Genomic DNA, 20,242 nt, shown 5'->3' on the forward strand with positions numbered 1-20,242 from the left:
TATTCCATATTATGTGTTCACTTTTTTTTTTTTTTTTTTTAGAAACCAGTGTATTCAGTAGTGGCCTAAGTCAACCAATACCAATAAAATAAAAAGAATGTTATGCATTTATTGACTCACTTATGCTTTCCATTTCTTCTAGTTCTGTATTGCTTCATGAACTATCCAGCATGCTGGTCCCTCACTACTGCATAATTGTTGCATATTCCCAAGTCTTTTCAGCTGTTAACAAATTAGGAATCCTTACCCAACCCTCAACCTGTCATGGTCCTGCCATATTTATTATTATTAATAGGAAATATATAAATTTCATTTTAACAAATAAGCAGAACTTTCTATAAGAAGGAAGATGAACTTCAGATGAATTTAAGAAGCCCCTCAGGGGTGCCCAGGTGGCTCAGTCAGTTAAGCAACCAAATCTTGATTTCAGCCTAGGTCATAATCTCAGAGTCATGAAATTGAGCTCCCAGTCAGCCTCCATTGGGGCTCCAATGGGCTCTGTGCTCAGTGGGGAGTCTCCTCTCTTTCTCTCTCTCTCTCTCCTCCTTCTGCCCCTCCTCCTGCTTGTACTCTCTAAATATATATAAATATTATATATTATATAAAATATATATAATAAAACATATATTTTTAAAGGCACTTTAAGAAGCCCCATCAGCACAATGATAAACATGAACTCTTTAATGGCCACTTAAAACCAGACTAATACATGGGCCCAGACCCCACTATAGAAACCAGAAAGTGTTTAAGACCCAATAGAATAAAAAACAACTGAAAAAAAAAAAAACAGGAAATCAAATAGAACAAATTTATCAGCCTCCATAGAATTTTGGGAAATGCATATTCAAACACAGGAAAATATTACCACTAGACTGGCAAAACTTTAAAATACTGATTTCTAGAATTGAGGAGGAAACATTCTCATCCTTTGTTCAGTTGAACTTCAAAATTGATACAGCCAATTTTAAGCAGGCAAGTTGACGATACTAATCAAAATTTAAATATCTACCCCCTAATTATAAATGTCTGTCCTACAAACCACAAATAAGTGTGGAAGAATGTTAATTCAACAAGACATGCAATGGCAAAAAGAAAAAAAACACTGATACAATATAATCATCCTTTAATAGGAAAATGGATAAAATATGGCACTAATTTCATCAGTACAATTAATGTTATAATGAAGCTAATAAAAAGACTGAGATAGGAAGCCTTGTGATGGCCTGGAAAAATCCTAACATACTGTTAAGTGAAAAAAGCAAGTACAGAACAATATGATTAGCCTGATTCACTGTACTTTTAAAACCTTGTATTTGCACATGTGCATGAATTGGCATGCAAAGAAAAGCATCAGGAAGGATGTATGTCCCTCATACTGTTAAAAGTGGTTAATCCTAGGGAGAGAAGATGAATTGGAGAGTGAAGCTAGGAGTCTGGGAAGGTTTTCACTTTAAATACTTCTGAATCATAGTATTTTTTACAAGAATATGTTTTGTGTGTTATTTAACTGAAGGAAACATTTTAAAGTACATTTCTAAAACTTGATCAGGCAAAGCACAATGTCTTTATTCACTTTCAAAATACCCAAACTAACTATTCTTAATTTATACCCGATTTCATAAGTGCATACTGACCTTCCCCCCAAAACAGCATCTAAAAATGAAATAGACAGTTTTTAACATATCAAGACAAAAAATAGTTTTGAACTGAGTAAGCCTGAAACAATAAAAGGCATTTCTAAGTTCCTTTCCAGAACACAGAAATACAGAAATATAGCAAAACGAAAGAGTATTGACAATAAAGAAAAGATTCCTCCCAGCTCTTACCCAAAACTCATGTCCTTTTCATTGCCACCATTAGATACTTGCTGTAGAAAACATGATCGTTCAGAATCTTGTTTGACTGTTTCCTTTCTAGAACCCACTAGCTTAGAGTACCTCCTTTGCTAAGAACTTTTTTTAAAACTAAGGCAGTAGAGAAATTTCTATTTGTGGCTAAATAGATGGATGCACAAAAAGACTTATATTTACATAAAAGAAGATGACAGATGTTTCCTGGGAGTTTGTTGTATATTAAATCGATGTGTTGGAGGAGCACAAGTGTTAAGAAATTGATATACAAAACAAGAAGTTTCTTCCCACAAACATCGTCTGAGAAAGGCAACTACCAACCAGTCTTTGTTTAGAAACCAACTCTTCCATTACCCTTAATTACTTACCCCTGTGCTTGTAAATTGAGGGTCCCTGCAGAACACACAGCATTTCTATTAAATGTAATTACCTTCCCCTTCATCGTCCCTGAGAGAAACGTCACTGCCAAAAAATGCAGTTTCCTAAGGAAACAAACTTCTAAAACAGGACCCGTCTCTCCACTTGCCAGTCCCTCCATCCCCAGATTCTCTGCATCTCACAAAGAAATACCCAGCTCCATTATCAACTGGCTCAAACTGGCCTCCTCAGTAAGAAAGAGAGCTCTTCAGGTGCCCCTCAGAACAAATCTTTAAATGTCATCTGCATCATTTGGTGGGAGAAGAGGAAGCTAACTTGGAGGCCCCAAAGAGATTCCACTTGGATGGCTATTAACACCACCAGAGAATGCCAGAAAGGACACTGGGAATTAATTGGTGGCTCACATCCATACTGACCCTCACTATGGCAGGGCTCCAAGTACTGCTGGGTGAGATGTAAGCCTTTCACACACCACCAACATACCTACAGCTTATTAATCAATAAAATTTAGTTACCAAAACAAAAAGAAAAATAAAGAGCTTTGTGAAGTTTTTTAAATCTTCTTTTGGGCATCCGCTCTTATTTTTCTCAGGCACTTGAGAAAGCCAGGGGGAGAGAGCTAAAATCAGAAAGAGTGTAAAAACAACTTCTCTCTTCATTTAAGTAAATAAAATTCTTGTTTGAAAGACTCAATTTGTCAATTCCTTGTCTCGTTATTTAACATGGGGTGTCCCAATGGTCTGTAAAGAGCCATTCTGCCCTTATCTGAAGGTTGTGGTGGGAGCTTAGGGAACAGGTGAGAAGGTTTCCAGCTAGATGAGGTTGCTGATGGGGCTTTCCTATAAGAAGGCACATGTGGGGGGGGGGGGGCACCTGCATGGCTCAGTGGTTGAGTGTCTGCCTTTGGCTCAGGTCGTGATCCGAGGGTCCTGAGATTGAGTCCCACATCAGGCCCCCCATGGGGAGCCTGCCTCTCCCCTTGCCCATGTCTCTGCATCTCTCATGACTAAGTAGATAAGCTCTTTGGGGAAAAAAAAAGGGTGTGTGTGTATCCACAGCTTATACATGTTTGGTGAAAGGCAGCTTTTTTCTTTAGGTTTCTAAAGCAAGAGGGTAAAGAGAAATTAGAGCAGAATGATAAGGAAATCATTGTGTATAACTAAACAAAAGAGATTAAACCATAAACTCTTTAAATGAATTATGTATATATTCTTTATTTCTTTTGCCCAGGATCTGCCACTGTGGACATATAGTAGGTATTCCACTGACACATTTTTATTAGTTATGTGATGGTAATGAGGAACACTGAGAAATCTGAGAATAGGGCTTAAATTAAATAGAAGGCCCTCCAATGCCTCAAGCACCTCAAATATATATAGCCTCTTTCAATTAACAGCCATTGTGCTCACACTATAATCTAAACCAGCAGGGGTTGGAGTCGGGCAGGTAGTGCTCTATGCATATATTCCACTTACTTAAACAGGAAAAAAAAAAAACAGGAAATGGAGTTAGGGACATAAAATTTTATGTGAGATGTACTCTGAGCAAGAACATTTTGCAAAATTTTCATGATAGAACATGGATTAGTAATAAACAGAGGGATCATCATGATAATTACACAGGACATAAGAAATGCTACAGATATTTTTCATGTAGAATTCTAAAAGCTGTGAGATTGGTCACAGTACTTTCAGGCCTTTCTCCCTGTGATGCTGATTCTCACTGTAACATTTTCTTATAATGACTTCTGTCCTTTCCTTTCTCAACTGAGTGGTTCCCTCAGAAGAATCTTATTACTTCTTCCTAAAATAGCCATTTTGATAAAGGTAGTTCTCCAAAATGCTTCCAAATAGCCTAGAAGAAAGTAAGAACACTTAAAGTGCTAAGGAGACTAATCCTTAAAGTAGCAGTAATAAATAAAACAGGTGATATTAACATATGCTTAAAATTCAAACACCTGACCAAAGTAATCTATTTCCAAAAAGATTGGATTTAGCAATTTTCTCTACTTACACACTCATTTCCTGTGCATTCTCAGCTGCGAAAAAAAAGGTCTTGATCTGTGGATGGCTGATCTTAAAAGCACTTGAAGGGAGAAAAACGCAGACACATGAAAAATTAGAAATTAGTGTAGTTATCAATGGGTTTGAAAGTAAATCAAATACAAGTGTAGAAATTCGTCTGCTTTCTTTGTAATTTACAAAAAATAATTTAGTCTCATTAAATATCCATTGCCTAATCTCTATTTCATGTAGAGAGCAGACAATTAATTTATCGTGTTGAGACATCCAGACTAGGACTGAGTCTTGGCTAGTTAATAGTTTCTATTTAAAACATATAGGCATATGCTTTTATTTTCATTTGCTAACTGCTTTGCTATAAAGAGACAATAAATTAAAATTTACAGTCTTAGAGGTGTCACTTAATATTCAATAAATTAAAATTTATAGTCTTAGAGGTGTCACTTAAATATTCAGATCAACCTCTTAAAGCAAAATACTTATTCAAACTCAAATACATACAAGAATTTTATTTGTAGGAAAATAATCAAGTATAGAACTTCCACACTGTGACAACACGTCAAAAAATTTATCCAAGCTACCTTCTAGGAGTAAAGGAAAAATATACTTATTTTTAGTTTAAAAGAAAAGTATAAAACACTGAAGATTAGCAATGAAATGCTTCCTCTTTACCACTAGACCGGAAGTCCTGCAGTACAGGCCAGCATTCTGGTAAGTAACCAGTTTGGTCAAAACCACGAAAATCAACACAACGTCATGTATCACTGGATATGTACAGTAACAATAGAGTGGCAGGGACTTAAAGCTAATTCAATTTTATTCATTTTCTTAGAAAAATCTAGTCAGTTGCCACTACTGGTAACATAGGTCACTAAGGAGATAAATGCTTTTTTCTGATAAAACAGAAAAAGATGTCAAAGGCAGAAGAATAAGAAAAAGGTCAAGAGGGCACATTTGCAAAATGCAGCTGGATGCTTTCATGAAAAGAGCACATGAATGGTTAGCTAATCTAGACCAGCTCTCCTGTGAGTTCTAGGCAAGCTCAGACTCTCTGAGCTGTTCCCTTCTCAGTAAAATAAGGACTGTAGGCTGGTGACTTCTTTGGTTCTTGTCTATTCTCAAATTTTTTGGACTTAAATTATATCAGAGTATAATCCCAAAGTCTACGGTATCTCAGAATTAATTCTATTTCAAGGATGACAATGTTATGAACTAAGTCAAAGAAAGTGGTCTTGCTATCATATCTTAAGCTCTAGTGAGTCCTATTGAACCAGTCATTCTCTTCACCCAGACAAGATCTTGACATCTGATCTCCCAGCCAATCCTGGATGGGAGCTTGTTTTTCATTCCATCTCAGACACAGTTGTCAAAAATATGTCATGCCAAGGCTCCACAGGGTTTTAAAATCCATCTGTTCCACAAAATGAAATTACAGAAAATAAGAGGTTAAAAGCTTACACTGTTTTTAGGATGCTAACCCATAGGTTCAAAATTCTCAGGCATTTGGGTGTTACCTTCACTAACTTCCAAATCACCACATCACTGGAGAAACTAAAATTATGAAGGGATGTTACCCTGGCACAGAGTTTTGTGGAAAATGATAGATAACTTACTGCTTTTTCTTGCATTCAGATGCTCTCTCTACAGAGAAATCGGGCAGATTGACAAATCCATCAGCCTTCTCTGCCTGAGAAAAATACATACAACAGATATGAATAAATGAGTCAATCCTAACAGTAAGTGTGTAAAGATCATACACATTGAATAGAGATCATATAATGAAATGAAAGAGAACAAAAGATACCTCCTTGAATCAGCATTGGACTTACCCAGATCCATATTTGATGAGAGAAATTAATAGTCTCCTAATAAGTCATCCAGAATCTTTCCATGAGAAGTACCATGACCCAGCTTAGGGATGGCCAAGGTATGACATGCATAGGACTTGGCCCAACCCCTTCCTGTATCCCTGGAAGATACCAGTGCTAACCCATCAGAGCTCTACTCTGCCATGTTAGTAGGCAACCTCAGTATCAAATTCACCTCCAGGAAGCCAGTTCTCATACTCCACTAAGCCACAAGCACAGAAGGTAGAATGTAACCAGCATCCTAGCATACGGAGGACAGAGGCCAGATTTTGGAGTTAGCAAATCAAGGTTCATATCATAACATACCTAACAACTTACTGGTTGTTAGAAGGCTTGAATGAGCTTAGATAAATAAAATGCTTAACAGATACTCAACAAACATTAGTTCCTCTCCCAAGTCTGTAGGCAGTTCTGACGGGATTAAACCATAGAACAGTATCTTAGAACATCTCAGTTCCATATCATTTCCTAGGAAGACTTTTTTCAAAGGAAAGTCTTCAGAAAAAAAATGACTCTTTTGGACATCGCTTGAATGTCCCTTCAAAACATCAAATATTCTATAGGAAATATAATTCTTGTTCTACCTCTCTGAGAATTTGTTAATCTTTATGGATAAAATATAACTACACCACAAGGAGGCTAGATTGCTTGTCAGATAGAACTCAAATATTCTTCCATCTACACTAGTGTCTCTGAGTAGGGAAATACAGTCCACAAGATTAATCCTTAATGACTCAGTGCTATTGGGAAATGAATTTTAAAAATTGATTTTTGAAAATATAATCTTAGTTTTAAAAGTCCACTAGCTATTAACTTAGCACCATGGCTCCTCCTACCTCATTTCATGATTCTGCAACTCTTTCCCTTATTCCCAACCTGAGTGCAACTCCTATACTTCCTTCAGAAAAATTAAACTGTGAAAACTCTAATCCTATGCCTGTCCCATCTTCCCTCTCCTATATGAGTTAATCTATCCAAATTCTTCACTTGAAATGCTTTCTTCTTACAAGGCTCAAAACTCAATTCTAAAGGGAACTTCCTTCTTAAAAAATTATATGTATCTATATATCTATCTATATCTATATCTATATTTATCTATATATCTATTATATATATATATATATACTCTCTCATTCAACTTAACTATTTCTTAATGAACTGTTTACTCACTGGATGGTGGTTTAATCAATCCTATCTCCAAAAGAATTTAAAATATTTAAAGAACATAGACTGTAGATCAACTTTTTCTACAACATACAATACTTCCTGTGGATGTTCATCAGCATTATATAAAAGCATGGTTTTGAAAAACTGTCAGGCTCTGGTAATTCTACTTCTAGATGTATACCCAGAAGAAGCAAAAGCAGGTACTCAAATAAATACATAAGCATCCATGTCCACAGAAATACTACTCACAATAGCCAAAAGGCAGAAACAGTCCCATCAACAGGAGACTAGATAAACAAGTTGTAGTTTATTCATACAATGGAAGATTATTCAGCCATAAAACCAAATGAAGTACTGATACAGGCTACAATGTGAATGAATCTCGGTAGCATTATACAAAGTGAAAGAAGCCAGACACAAAACATCACACATTATACATATAACTACCCAGAATAGATAAATCCACAGAGACAAAACACAGATGAGTGGTTGTCAGGGGCTGGGGAAATTGGGGAATAGGGAGAAACTGTTTAATGGGTATGAGTTTTCCTTTTGGAGGGTTGAAAATGTTTAGAACTAGACAGCAGTGGTGGTTGCACGAAATTGTGAGTGTATCAAATGCCCCTGAATTGCTTAGTTCAAAATGGATAAACTTGGGGTGCTGGGGTAGCTCAGTCAGTTGAGCATCTGACTCTTGATTTCAGTTCAGGTCATGATCTCAGGGTCGTGAAATCCAGCCCCGCGTCAGGCTCTGCACTGGATGTGGAGCCTGCTTAAGATTCTCTCTTCCTCTCTCTTGGCCTCTCTCCCCCTCTTAAAAAAATGGATAATCCTATGTGAATTTCACTTCAATTAAAAAACCATAATCTGGGATCCCTGGGTGGCCCAGCGGTTTAGCGCCTGCCTTTGGCCCAGGGTGCGATCCTGGAGACCCGGGATCGAATCCCACGTCAGGCTCCCGGTGCATGGAGCCTGCTTCTCCCTCTGCCTGTGTCTCTGCCTCTCCTTCTGCCTGTGTCTCTGCCTCTCTCTCTCTGTGTGACTATCATAAATAAATAAAAATAAAAACAAAAAACAAAAAAAAACCATAATCTATATTAGGCTAAAGTATTTTTATGTAAATTTCTATAATTATTTTAGAAAGAAAACAATTTATATTCACCATTTGTTTCTATTTCCTCCCCTCATTCATAGCTATGCCCACTGTTCCACAGAAGCTGTAGTTACATGAACCCCAATGATTTTTATGTTGCCAAGTTCTATGTCTTTTGTTCTTCAGTCAACTGAACTCTAGTAATTGATACTAAAACTCAAGGCCTTCCTCTAGAAACACCTCATTTCTTGCTTTTCTGACATATTCCTGCTGCTCCCTTTCTCCTCCAACTACTCCTTGCTTGCTTTTGTGAGGTCCTCTTCTCTTGCCTGTTTCTTAGATGTCAGTGTTCCCCAGACTTCCCACCACAAACCTATTCTCTTCTCACTCCAATACTCTCTCTGGGGGGACTACACAGCCTACAGTGGCGGCATGTATTGCCACTGCACACACACATATCCAAAATCTATACCTCAAACTGGGACTTTATCCTGAGCTCCTGTCCCAGAGATCTGACTGCTTTGCATACTTGTTCTCATGAGCATTCCACAGATTCCCTGTTACAGACTGAATATTTGTATCCGCTAACTCCAAATTCCTATTCTGAAGCCCTAAGCCCCAGTGTGATAATATTTGGATGTGGGACCTTTGGGAAGTAATTAGTTTTAGATGAAATCATGAGAGTGAATCCCATGATTAGATTAGTCACCTTATAAAAAGAGGAAGAGACCAGAGGCCCCCACTGCTCTCTCTCTCCTCCAAATAAGGTTACAGTAAAAAAGGAGACATGCAAAGGGCCAGAAAGAAAGCCCTCAGCAGACACAAGCTGTTGGCACCTTGATCTTAGACTTCGCAGCCTCCAGAACCATGAGAAATAAATGACTATTGTTTTAGCCACCAGTTGAAGATATTTTGTCATAGCTATACAAAGACACTACCTGAGAATGACAAATCCAACCACCAAACTTATTACCTTATTCCACAAAAAGCCTGCTCCCCTTTCTCCTGTGTTCTCTCTTTCATTGAATATCACCTTCAGTCCTGTTGTCAAACAAGGAAAGGTGGCAGACATCTTTGACACTTCCATCCCCTTGTCAGCATGTATACAAGTCATCACGGTGATATATCACCGCTGCCTCTGCCCCAGGTCTTCCTTCCATGAACCACCTAGCACCTCCTTCTGCTCACCACTGACTCTCACCTCACTTACTATCAAGTCTCTCAAACCATTCTCAACCTCCTTCTAAATCTGTCCTTTCCTCTCATTTGGTGCCCAAATCACAGTCACGGCAAATCTTAACTCCTTGAACACGCTTCATGTCACTTCATGTCCCAACTGCCCTTCGACAAAGTCTGAGTGCCTTAGCAGAACAGGAAGACCCGTTGTAATCAAGGTCTGCTTAATTACACTATTTCATCTCCTCCAATGCCCCTGGCCTCTCACTCAACCAAAAATAAACAAAAAATTGAAACAAAGAAAAACTATATTTCCATTTGTACTGAATTAGAATTGAGGCCTAATTTATGGCACTATTATTCTCTAGACAATTCTCTAGACAATTTATTTTCAATACAAAAAGCCCATCATAGATGATAACAATATAAAGTCAATCAACAAAAATCAAAATATAAATAATACATAAGTTGTAAATCTTCATTTGGGTGGATTTTTTCTGCACAACTGAAATGCCTGAGAGTCCTTCAACTAAGAACTAAATTGAATTTGAGTTGAAAGATACCTTAGCATTTCTTTAATAAATCTTTCCTTCATTAGCAAAGGCATTTGTTCATCGTACTGAAGACATTCGAGCTGTATTCAAAATCACGGATAATGTGTCAAAAATTACCTTTGCTTATTTGACTTGCAAAAATACCTTAAAAAATGACAATCACATTGGGAAAATCCTAAAGGAATGACAGTTTTCTCCTCTTCCTCCTCCTCCTTCTTCTCCTCCTACCCCCTCATATCACTTGTTCCTTGTTACATTAACTAAAATAACTTTCTCAAATGTATCCTTCCTCCTCAATAATTCCTAACTTTCCATAAAGTTACTTGCAAGTTCTGCATCAGTACCTGCAATTTTCCCTCTGTATACTAATGTAACAAAAATCTTGCTCTCTTGGGATGCAGGTGGCTCAGTCAGGTAAGTGTTTGACTCTTGATTTCAGCTCAGGTCATGATCTGAGGGTCATGAGATCAAGACCTATGCTGGGCTCCACACTCAGTGGGGTGTCTACTTGGGATTCTCTCTCCCTCTGTCCCTCACCCTCACCCTTGTCCACACCTTTCTCTCTCTCTCTCCTTCTCTGCCTCTAAAATAAATAAACAAAACTTTAAAAAATCTTTCTCTCGCCAGAGGTATCAAGCCATCCTTTGGCCATTGTATAACCATGTCTTACCAAGTCTGTCTGAATTCTGAAGTGAGACAATGGTTTTCAATTGCTGGTATGATGTTCAATAATTTCAAAGGTATTCTTTCTCACATGTGAGTCTATCCACTTTCCTAAGCAACTCTGATTTTGTTCATCTCATTGGGATCTCCTCTTCAGCTGCTTTATTAGACAGTACTGAATATACATTTTTATCAAAGCTGTTAGTACTACACATTCATTTATTCAACAAAGATTTATTATTATACCTTCTTTGTGTCAGGCACTGCACTATGTCAGACATCTGAGATACATCAGTGGACAACATAAACAAAAACTTCTACCCTTGAGGGGCAAACAGACAGTAGCTCAACGTATAAACACATTTATCAACATAAATTATATAGCCCATTGCATAAACACATTTATCAACATAAATTATATAGCCCATTGCAAGCAATAATTGCTATGAAAAAAAAGTAAAGTTGATCAGAGTTAAGGGGTTCTGACTACCAGCAGGGCAGGTTGCCTTTCTGTTCTGAGACTTATAATGCCCTTCCAACCTCACTCCCCTAGATACAGCTCCACAAATCAATTTGGTCTAACTTTTCCAAACCTTTCCTCTGCTCCTCCAAGCCTAGAATAAGTGCCCTTCTCTTTAAGTCCAGGGGCAGGCTTTGCTTCTATACTTCTCTTAACTGCATTTAGTTACCTATTTCTCTGTTTCTTCAGTAGACTGTGAGCACTTTGAAGGAAATGATTTTATCACTTATTGTTATATCACTAATACTTGGAACAATGAAGGTGTTCAATACACATGAAATAAATAGAGAAGTTCTATGAATAAATGAACGACAGGAACATTGTCTTTTTCTTTACAATAAAGAAAGTGCTAAAATGAGATGCAGAAGCCACTTTGGAAAACTGGCAATTTCTAAAACACATAAACATATTATTACTATACAACCCCAATATTCTATTCCCAGGTATCTACATGAGAGAAATGAAAGCTTATGCCCACACAAAGATGTGCATGCAAACATTTGCAGCAGCATTATTCATGATAGCCTCAAACTGGAAACAATTTAAACATCCATCAAAGAGTAAATAAATAGGGTGATCTACTCTTATGATGAAATATTGTATAGTGAACATGTGCTAAAAGATGGATTAACCTTGAAACATGATGTTGAGTGAAAGTCAGAGATAAGAACCCACATATTACTGGATTATTCCTTTATGTAAAATGTAGAGAAAAAGCAAATGTATGGAGACAGAAAGTAAAATAGTGGGGTTGACTAGAGTTGGGGTTGGCAATGAAGATTAACTATAAATAGGCATGAGGGGTTTTATTGATGTCATAAGAAATTACTTAAAACTGATTCATTATGATGGTTTCATCACTCAGCACATTTACCAAAAATTATTGAAGTGTAAATTTTAATAGGGTGAATTTTAAGTTATGTTGAATATATTTCAATAATATTGTTTGTAAAAATATGCAAGGAAGGTTTGGGGAAATAGAAAACCATAATGAATTCCCTCTGCTTTGGATGTCAGTAAGACATAAAATAAGGTAAAATATGAAATCTCAGCTGTTCCTATTGGTGACTCAACATGATTTGTTCAAACTTGAGACAAAACTGGTTTAATATTTCCCATATTCAATAGTTTAAGCTAAATTATGACTTCAGTTTTGGACTACAGGAGTTTTACGAAGATATTTCATATACAATTTGCCACACTTCAAACATATTTTTGAAAATTAATTAAAATGAGACATCAAATTGAAATATTTAAATGCAAACATCAGTATCCATTGCCATCAATAATGCTTGGCTTTTTCATACCACAAATACCTTGCAAAATAGACAAAATTACTTCATAAGTACTACATATATCAGAAAGGTAGACCTGAAAAAGAGTGTGTGTGTTATGAATATACATATATATTCCAGAGAGTAAGTAGGTTAAAGAAGACCAAACCAGAAACCAAGGAAGTGTGATATAGGAAACTGTCATATATTTCATGGTTAAAAATAAGAGGTATAATTATCTCTCTATTCTCGGTGGAATCATAATTCTCTGATTCTAAGAAAACTGATTTTTTACACTTTAATAATTCTGAAATCAAGAAGCACCTTAGAATCCATATGCGTTTTTAGTGCTGTATCCCCTGCCCCCCCCAAACCTGGTAGTAAATAAATTGTAGGTCTTTAAATGAATAGAATCTTAAATTTGAGGGAAAACAAAATATATGTTTCTTTGTAAGATGCTTTTGTATTTATTTGTGAATATGGATTTAACTCTTGCAATGACTTGAAGTAAATGTAAGTGAGGTTATCTAGTCAATATCAGAATCAGGAAAAGCTGAAAAAGCTCCATTTTCTCCAAATAAACCTGTGATTTGCTAAGTTCTGCTCTGAAACCCCCAGCATGCTGGTAACAGGCAAACTCTAAGCTCTAAGCAGAGCCATCCTTTCTCATGTCATCTTGAATGTGACATGATAAAAATTGTTGTTACTAAGTCCTCATAGTTGTCACTAAGTCCTCATAGTACACATAGACATATGACCACTATAGAAATCTGAGTTACAGTCTCTAATACACAAACTCATATGAATAAAAGAAAAGAGAACCTACAATCAATTGTGAAAGCTCTAGTTCTACAGAGAAACAGTCACTCTCAAAAATGGCTGCAGAGTGGAATCCATTTGGAGGATACTGGGCAGTAACTAGTAAAATTGCATTTACCCTCTGACTCAGAAATCCAACTTCTAGGATCTGTCATAAATACAAATATGTGCAGTAATGCACATTTTTGCAATGCATATTTGCAATAACAAAAATTCCAAATATGTATCATCGAGAGACTATTGAATAAACTGTGGCAACTACATGCAATGAATAACTCTAAAACATGACATATATAAATATAGAGTAACCTTCTGGACACAGTAGGAGAAAAAGTAAGGTACAGGACGGTAGTCATAGTATGCAAATTTTATGTACAACACAGATAGGATATGCCTCCACATATATACTTGCCTACGTTTGTAAAAGGAAGCTATGTAGGAAATGCAAACATAAAAGGAGGGAGCAAAATGGGCAGAGAAATAGGAATGAGAGCAAGACTTATCTGATTGTAATCTGTTATATAGTTTTGACTTTGGAATTAGGTAGATGATTTATACTTAAAAAAAAAAACTAAGAACAAATGAAGCAATTCCTAAAATTAAAAAAAAAATAGAAACAAATGGACCTAACTGAATATAAATGTGATGATGTCACCCCACACAAATTATAATAATTACTCCAAGATACTTTAGAGCACAGAATTTTAACTTTACATAGTTGGTGGAACATGGGCTAAGGACTTTTAGTAGCAACATTGTCATTTTTTTTTTGGAGAGTTGTGTGTGTGTTTTTTTCCCCCAGAATTCTCCCCACACACATAAAAGAATTGCATGAAACTCAAGGGCTCCCTCATTCTCTGCTTGCGCTAGAGGCCAGGCTGCTGCTCTGTTCTGATAAGCAACTCATCCCTCTCTTCCCTTCAGAAAGGGAAATGTACGCACATTCTGCAAGTATTACCTGGGCCCACAGGCAGAGCTGAGCGTATTAGCACTGAGCTTATGAGCACTGCAAGGGAAGCAAGAAAAAAATGATGTTTGCCTTTATATTGTCTTCCTCTCTTCTAGATATCGGAGCAGGCCTGACAGTGACAAGGCCTAAAATCCTGTTAAGAAATATGATAAACTTGAGAAACATCTAATAATAGCTAACGTTTGCTGAGTGCTAAGCATAGGCCATCAAGGTACTACCATCTTAGTCTGTGGATGGAAATTAATCACATTTGAGCACCATCATGAAACTGATTGGTTTTTACCTCATCATCAAACTAGATGGACATTATAAAATGAGGAAGTAATGGGGTTATTGGTAAAGAAACAGAACTCAGACCAAAACCCAGAAATCGGTTAAATAATTCTAAATATGAGATCAAACGGTCTCAATCAGGAGCTAAAATAGAAGATAATCTACAGTCTATGGATGGCACAGAAGAAGAACCCCAGATTTAGAATCAAAATATTTTGATGCAAGCCACTGACTGTGTGATCTTAACCAGAGCATGTAAGCTCTCGGGTCAATATCCACACAGTAAAAAAGCAGATATAGCCAGATCAAGGCTAACTAGAGTTAACATGGAGACATGTTGTCCTATAAAACTATTAGTTATAAAAAATTTAAGATTTTATTCACATTAATTCCCAGGCATCCATGATAAGAATGGGGAAAAGGAATAGAAAGAAAAGACAAAGAACAATCCAGAAAGAAAAAGATGAAGTAAAATAAGTTTTTAATCTGTCCATTGTCAGCTGAGTGCTCTGAACAGCTGTCTCTATGTCTTAGCTCTCCCTTGTCTTCTTTGTATCAGATTTAATTGCTGTAAAAAAATATTTTAGGAGCTCAGTTAAACATCCAACTCTTGATTTTAGCTCAGGTCATGATCTGAAGGTCATGGGATCAAGCCCTGCCTCAGGTTCCACAGCATGGAGTCTGCTTGGGATTCTCTCTCTCTTTCTCCCTCTGCCCCTCCCCCCACTCATGCTCTAAACAAACAAATAAATAAAATATTAAAAATACTTAAAAATTTTTGGACAACAAGAATACTAGCAAGCTCACTATCTTCTTCATCCATTACCTAGGTAATGTTTTTGTTAAAATTATCATTGCATTTGAGGGGTATCTGGGTGGCTCAGTCAGTTAAGTGACTGCCTTCAGCTCAGGCCATGATCTCATGATCTCAGGGTCCTGGGATCAAGCTTCACATTGGGCTCCTCACTCAGTGGGGACTCTGCTTCTCCCTCTCCCTTTGCCCCTCTCCCCTGCTTGTGTGTGCTCTCTCTGTCTCTCTCTCTCTCTCTCAAATAAATTAAATCTTTAAAATATATATCATTGCATTTGAGTTTAACATTACCTTATGAATATAATGAGATTTTGATCCAAAGAGACTCTATTTACAACAGCCTAGAAATAGATCCTCCACATAGAAAATAATAGTTAAATTTTTTAACTAATAAACAGCAAGGTCGAATTTCCTACAGAATCCACACATTTCTGGCAAGAATTATAAAAATGGACTGAAGCTTTGCTAGTGATAATCATGCTGGTTCTGAGGATGCTCCAAGGGGGAAAGAAAGATATCTGAAGGAAGCAGACCACTTGTAGCAGGTGCTGTCAGTAAGCCAATCATATGTCCCCTTCCTTACCACCAGGCCAGACTGGCCAGGCTTCCCACTGACAAGACCTGCGACTCTATGGGAGGGCTTCTCTGGCTGCCAGATTCCATTTCTCCTCCCATGTGGAGGTGTTCGAGAAGCACTGGCCCTAGAATGAGTTCTCAAGCAATGACTGATGGGACCTGGTATTTAAACACCTCCAGCTCCCTGTCCCTTGGGAGGAAAATTCTAAGGTACGTGTTTTCTAAAGGCTCTCAGAGTTGCCCAGCAGAACGTGGCTTCAGTTCCTCAGTCATAATTTGCCCACAAAGGAGAGTTTTACTAGCTAACTTTCCACTCTGTCTCACTTCCCCATTCCCCTTCCAAGTATTTCTGGTATCACTTCCCAAATATACTGCTTGTACCCAAATCCTCTTCTCAGGGTCTGCTTCTGGGCAACCTAAAACAGGATGCTATTTGTCTCACAGAAATGTTTCTCCTCATGGTTCTACTCATGAATAGCCCAACTGCATGGTACCATAATCTCTCTTCATTGTTTCCTCCTAAGTACCACCCAAGGCCATGACTACCTACTATCATATTAGGTCACATTTCAGTAGTGAACAAGAAGTGACTGGCACCCTATTCTATGATTTGTAAATCAGCTCTCCTAGTTAGCATTCTTCCTTTATTCTTCCATTCTCTTTCATGGAGTCATATTTTAAATGAAATTAAGTTACTAGTGAACTTTCTGGTAGATGTGAAGATAATCATTGCCTTCTGAAAGGGTATTTAAAAACAATAAGAAACCTCACAAAATAAAAGAGTCTTATGTTATTGTTCTCTGTAATATAAAATCCTGAGCACACAGGCCCTTCATGATCTGGCTCTGTCCAACAACATCTCTCACCTTTCAGAAGCCTTAAAACCCTAGAGATAATTTTTACCTATATAGTATTGATGTCTTCAGCAGGAAAGAAAGAAAGAGGGGTGGAGGAGAAAGGAAGGAAGGAGAGAAAGCACTACATAGGAAGAAAAAGTTTTAAATTAATAGGAATAAATGTGATAAAATCTCACCATTACAGAATAAATTGTATATCTTGTTATCTAATAAACATTATCTACCATCCATGGTTAGAGCAAGAGTGAGGAAAGAGTAAAGAAAGAAATACGATTCAGAAAATTTGAATTCAGAGAATTCAGTGTATTCTCTTTCAAAATCAGAAATTAGAAGAAATTTTTTAAAAAGTTCTTTTAAAATCACAGTCAATATAATACATAATCTTGTCTTTACACAATATATAATAAATCTTCCAATACTTCATGAACTTCTAAATATCTTCAAACCGTTTTCACGAGTTTCATGAGTGTTATCAAGGTATGACTCAACCCAACCAAAAATAGGAAAAGGTATTTCTCCAACGAGGGCATACAAATGGCCAAAAAGCACATGAAAAGATGCTCAAAGTTAATAATCATTAGGAAATGCAAATCAAAACTGCAATGAGATAATACTTAACACCATTTAAATGGCTACTTTAAAAAAAAGTATTTTTAAACATGGGGCACCTGGTGAGCCAGTTAGTTAGGCATCCAACTCTTGATTTCAGATCAGGTCATGATCTCAGGGTCATGAGGTCGGGCTCCATGCTCAGTGTAGTCTGCTTGAGATTTTTTCTCCTTCTCCCTTTGCTCCTCCCCCTCACATATATGCATGTTCTCTCTCTCTCTCAAAAATAAATAAATCTTTAAAAAATAAAATAAAAATAGAAAAAACTTAAGTAACAGAAAATAACAATCATTGTTGAGGATGTGAAGAAATTGGAGCCCTTATACACTCTTGGGGGCAATGTAAAATGGTGCAGCCACTATGGCAAATACATCGGTTCCTCAAAAAATTAAAAATAGAACTATCATAGGATCCAGCAATCCCCCTCCTGGGAACATAGCCAAAAAAAAAAAAAAAATTGAAAGCAGGATTTCAAAAAGATATTTGTACACTAATGTTCCTGGCAGCCAAAAGGTGGACACAACCCCAAAGTGTCCATCAGTAGATATGAATGGATTAACAAAATGTGGTATGCACATACAATGGAATTTCAGCCTTAAATAGAAAGGAAAATTTGACCCATGCCACAACATGCATGAACCTTGAAGACATTATGCCAAGTCAAATAAGCCAGTCACATAAGGGCAAACACTGTGTGATTCCACTCCTAGAAGCTATTGGAGTGGTCAAATTCACACAGAGAAGGTAAAATGGTGATTGTCAGGGATAGAAGAAAGAAAAGAGTATAGCATTTTAGTTTTATAAGACAAAGAGAGTGCTGGAGATGGTTGTACAAAACTGTGAATACACTTCTTGTCACTGAACTATATCCTCAAAAGTGACTAATGGGAAATTTCCTGATATGTGTATTTCACTACAAGTCTTCAAAATCAAAAAATAATTTAAAAAGTTTTAAAGATACTACTGCAAAACTCATTATTTGTCAGTAAAGGAAAATGCAATTACCATAATAATTTTTCTAAGACTGAAAGTATGAAAATCGTGGTTAATGTGCTGTGAATGAGCACCGTCTCTTTCACAGGTTTGAGCCATCTATTCACATATCTCATAAGCAGATAAGGAAGAAGGCACAGCGAGAGCAGCTAATTTGCTTGAATGTTAGTTAGCTAGCTGAAGGGTCAGAGTAGAATCTGTCCTCCTGATTCCAAATCCACGGCCATCTTCAACTATAGCATGTTATTTCCTTGTGTCCTTTTTGAAGACATTGTTTCTTTTTTTAAAGATTTATTTATTTATTCATGAGACACACAGAGAGAGGCAGAGACACAGGCAGAGAGAGAAGCAGGCTCCATGCGGGGAGTCCAACGCAAGACTGGATCCTAGGACCCCAAGATCACAACCTGAGCCAACCACTCAGTTGCTCAACCACTGAGCCAACCCAGTGCCCCTAAAGACATGGTTTCAAACATGTTGTCCTAAATTCTGACTCCTTTAAGAAATATTCAGTTTTTTTAATTTCCACTGTATAGTTTCCTTTTGAAATGTTCTTGAAACGTGCTCCAAGGGGGACCAAACGCAGCAGCACAGTGACAGATGAGTTCATCACTTAGCTTTTCTGTAGAAGCAGCTGGGCTCTTGGCCCTTAAAAAAGAAAGCTCCAGAGGGATAATAAATCTGCAAATGATGACCTCAGGAAAATCCTCAGCTCTAACCAAAAGTTCAGCTCATCCCATGGGCCATCATGTGTCATTCTATTGCTTGGGAAATGTGCACACAAGCCTCATCACAAAATCACGTATTACCTGAATTCTTCCTCCAGGTTAGGAATTACGCAGCTGAAGAATCCCCCAGAGTCTTCTAGTTCACTCCTCTGTTTTTAAAACTTAAAATTAACCTTTACTGGGGTTCGTTGGCACATTTTTTAGCATTGCCAGCACAGGATAGGTCATTCTTGCCAAAAGAAACCATTTCTGGTATCTAAAAACCTTTAGTACAATTCTTCTGCAACCCCAAATCACAGCATTATGTGATTTCATCTCAGCATATATCAAATTGTGTATATTGTTTTGATTTTTGAAAATATTGTTTTCAGATGCATTTCATCTTCTTAAAGTTGCTCTGAATTACATTAAGGATATTCTTCTTGCTCAAAGTGCACTTGTAAGAAAATAGATCCATAAAGAGTTATACCACTGACCTAGGGTTACCTAACTCTGCTAAGAAACTGCAAGACTAAAATCCAGGTGATATTTCTCCCTTAAACCATGTTGGTGAAATCCACCTTCCTGCTGCTTGCTTAACAGAATTTACAAATTGGGAAGCCTGGGTGGCTCACTGGTTGGGTGTCTGCCTTTGGCTCAAGTCATGATCCTGGGGTTGGGGGATCGAGTCCTGCATCAGACTCACCACAGGGAGCCTGCTTCTCCCTCTGCCTATGTCTCTGCCTCTGTGTGTGTGTGTTCCTCATAAATAAATAAATAAATAAATAAATAAATAAATAAATAAATTCTTTAAAAAAAGAATTTATAAGTTATATACACACATACACATATGTACACACATTTATACACATATTATGGCTGTATAAACATACATATATTTATATATAAGTTAAAAATATGTATCATTTTATTTTTAAGTTACATACATACATATACTTATGTATTCTATCACCTGTTGGCTATTTTAAGAAGCTTTAGAATAAAAGCCATTTCTGCTTTTAAATTCTATGGATCAATAAACAAACCATAGTATAACAACATG

At 37.0% G+C, this 20,242-nt stretch overlaps 1 protein-coding gene across 1 annotated transcript in view; it reads right to left on the reverse strand.

The window, feature by feature from the left end:
• IPCEF1 (interaction protein for cytohesin exchange factors 1) overlaps positions 1 to 20,242 on the reverse strand; it is a 119,566-nt gene that overhangs the window by 44,856 nt on the left and 54,468 nt on the right. The window contains exons 7-8 of the mRNA XM_049114575.1: positions 5,863 to 5,936; positions 4,242 to 4,313 (exon numbers count right to left, since the gene is read on the reverse strand). Of these exons, the coding sequence (XP_048970532.1) occupies positions 4,242 to 4,313; positions 5,863 to 5,936 (146 nt within the window). The remainder of the gene's footprint in view (positions 1 to 4,241; positions 4,314 to 5,862; positions 5,937 to 20,242) is intronic.

This window comes from Canis lupus, chromosome 1 (genome assembly GCF_003254725.2).
Source record: "Canis lupus dingo isolate Sandy chromosome 1, ASM325472v2, whole genome shotgun sequence".
NCBI classification, from domain to species: Eukaryota; Metazoa; Chordata; class Mammalia; order Carnivora; family Canidae; genus Canis; species Canis lupus.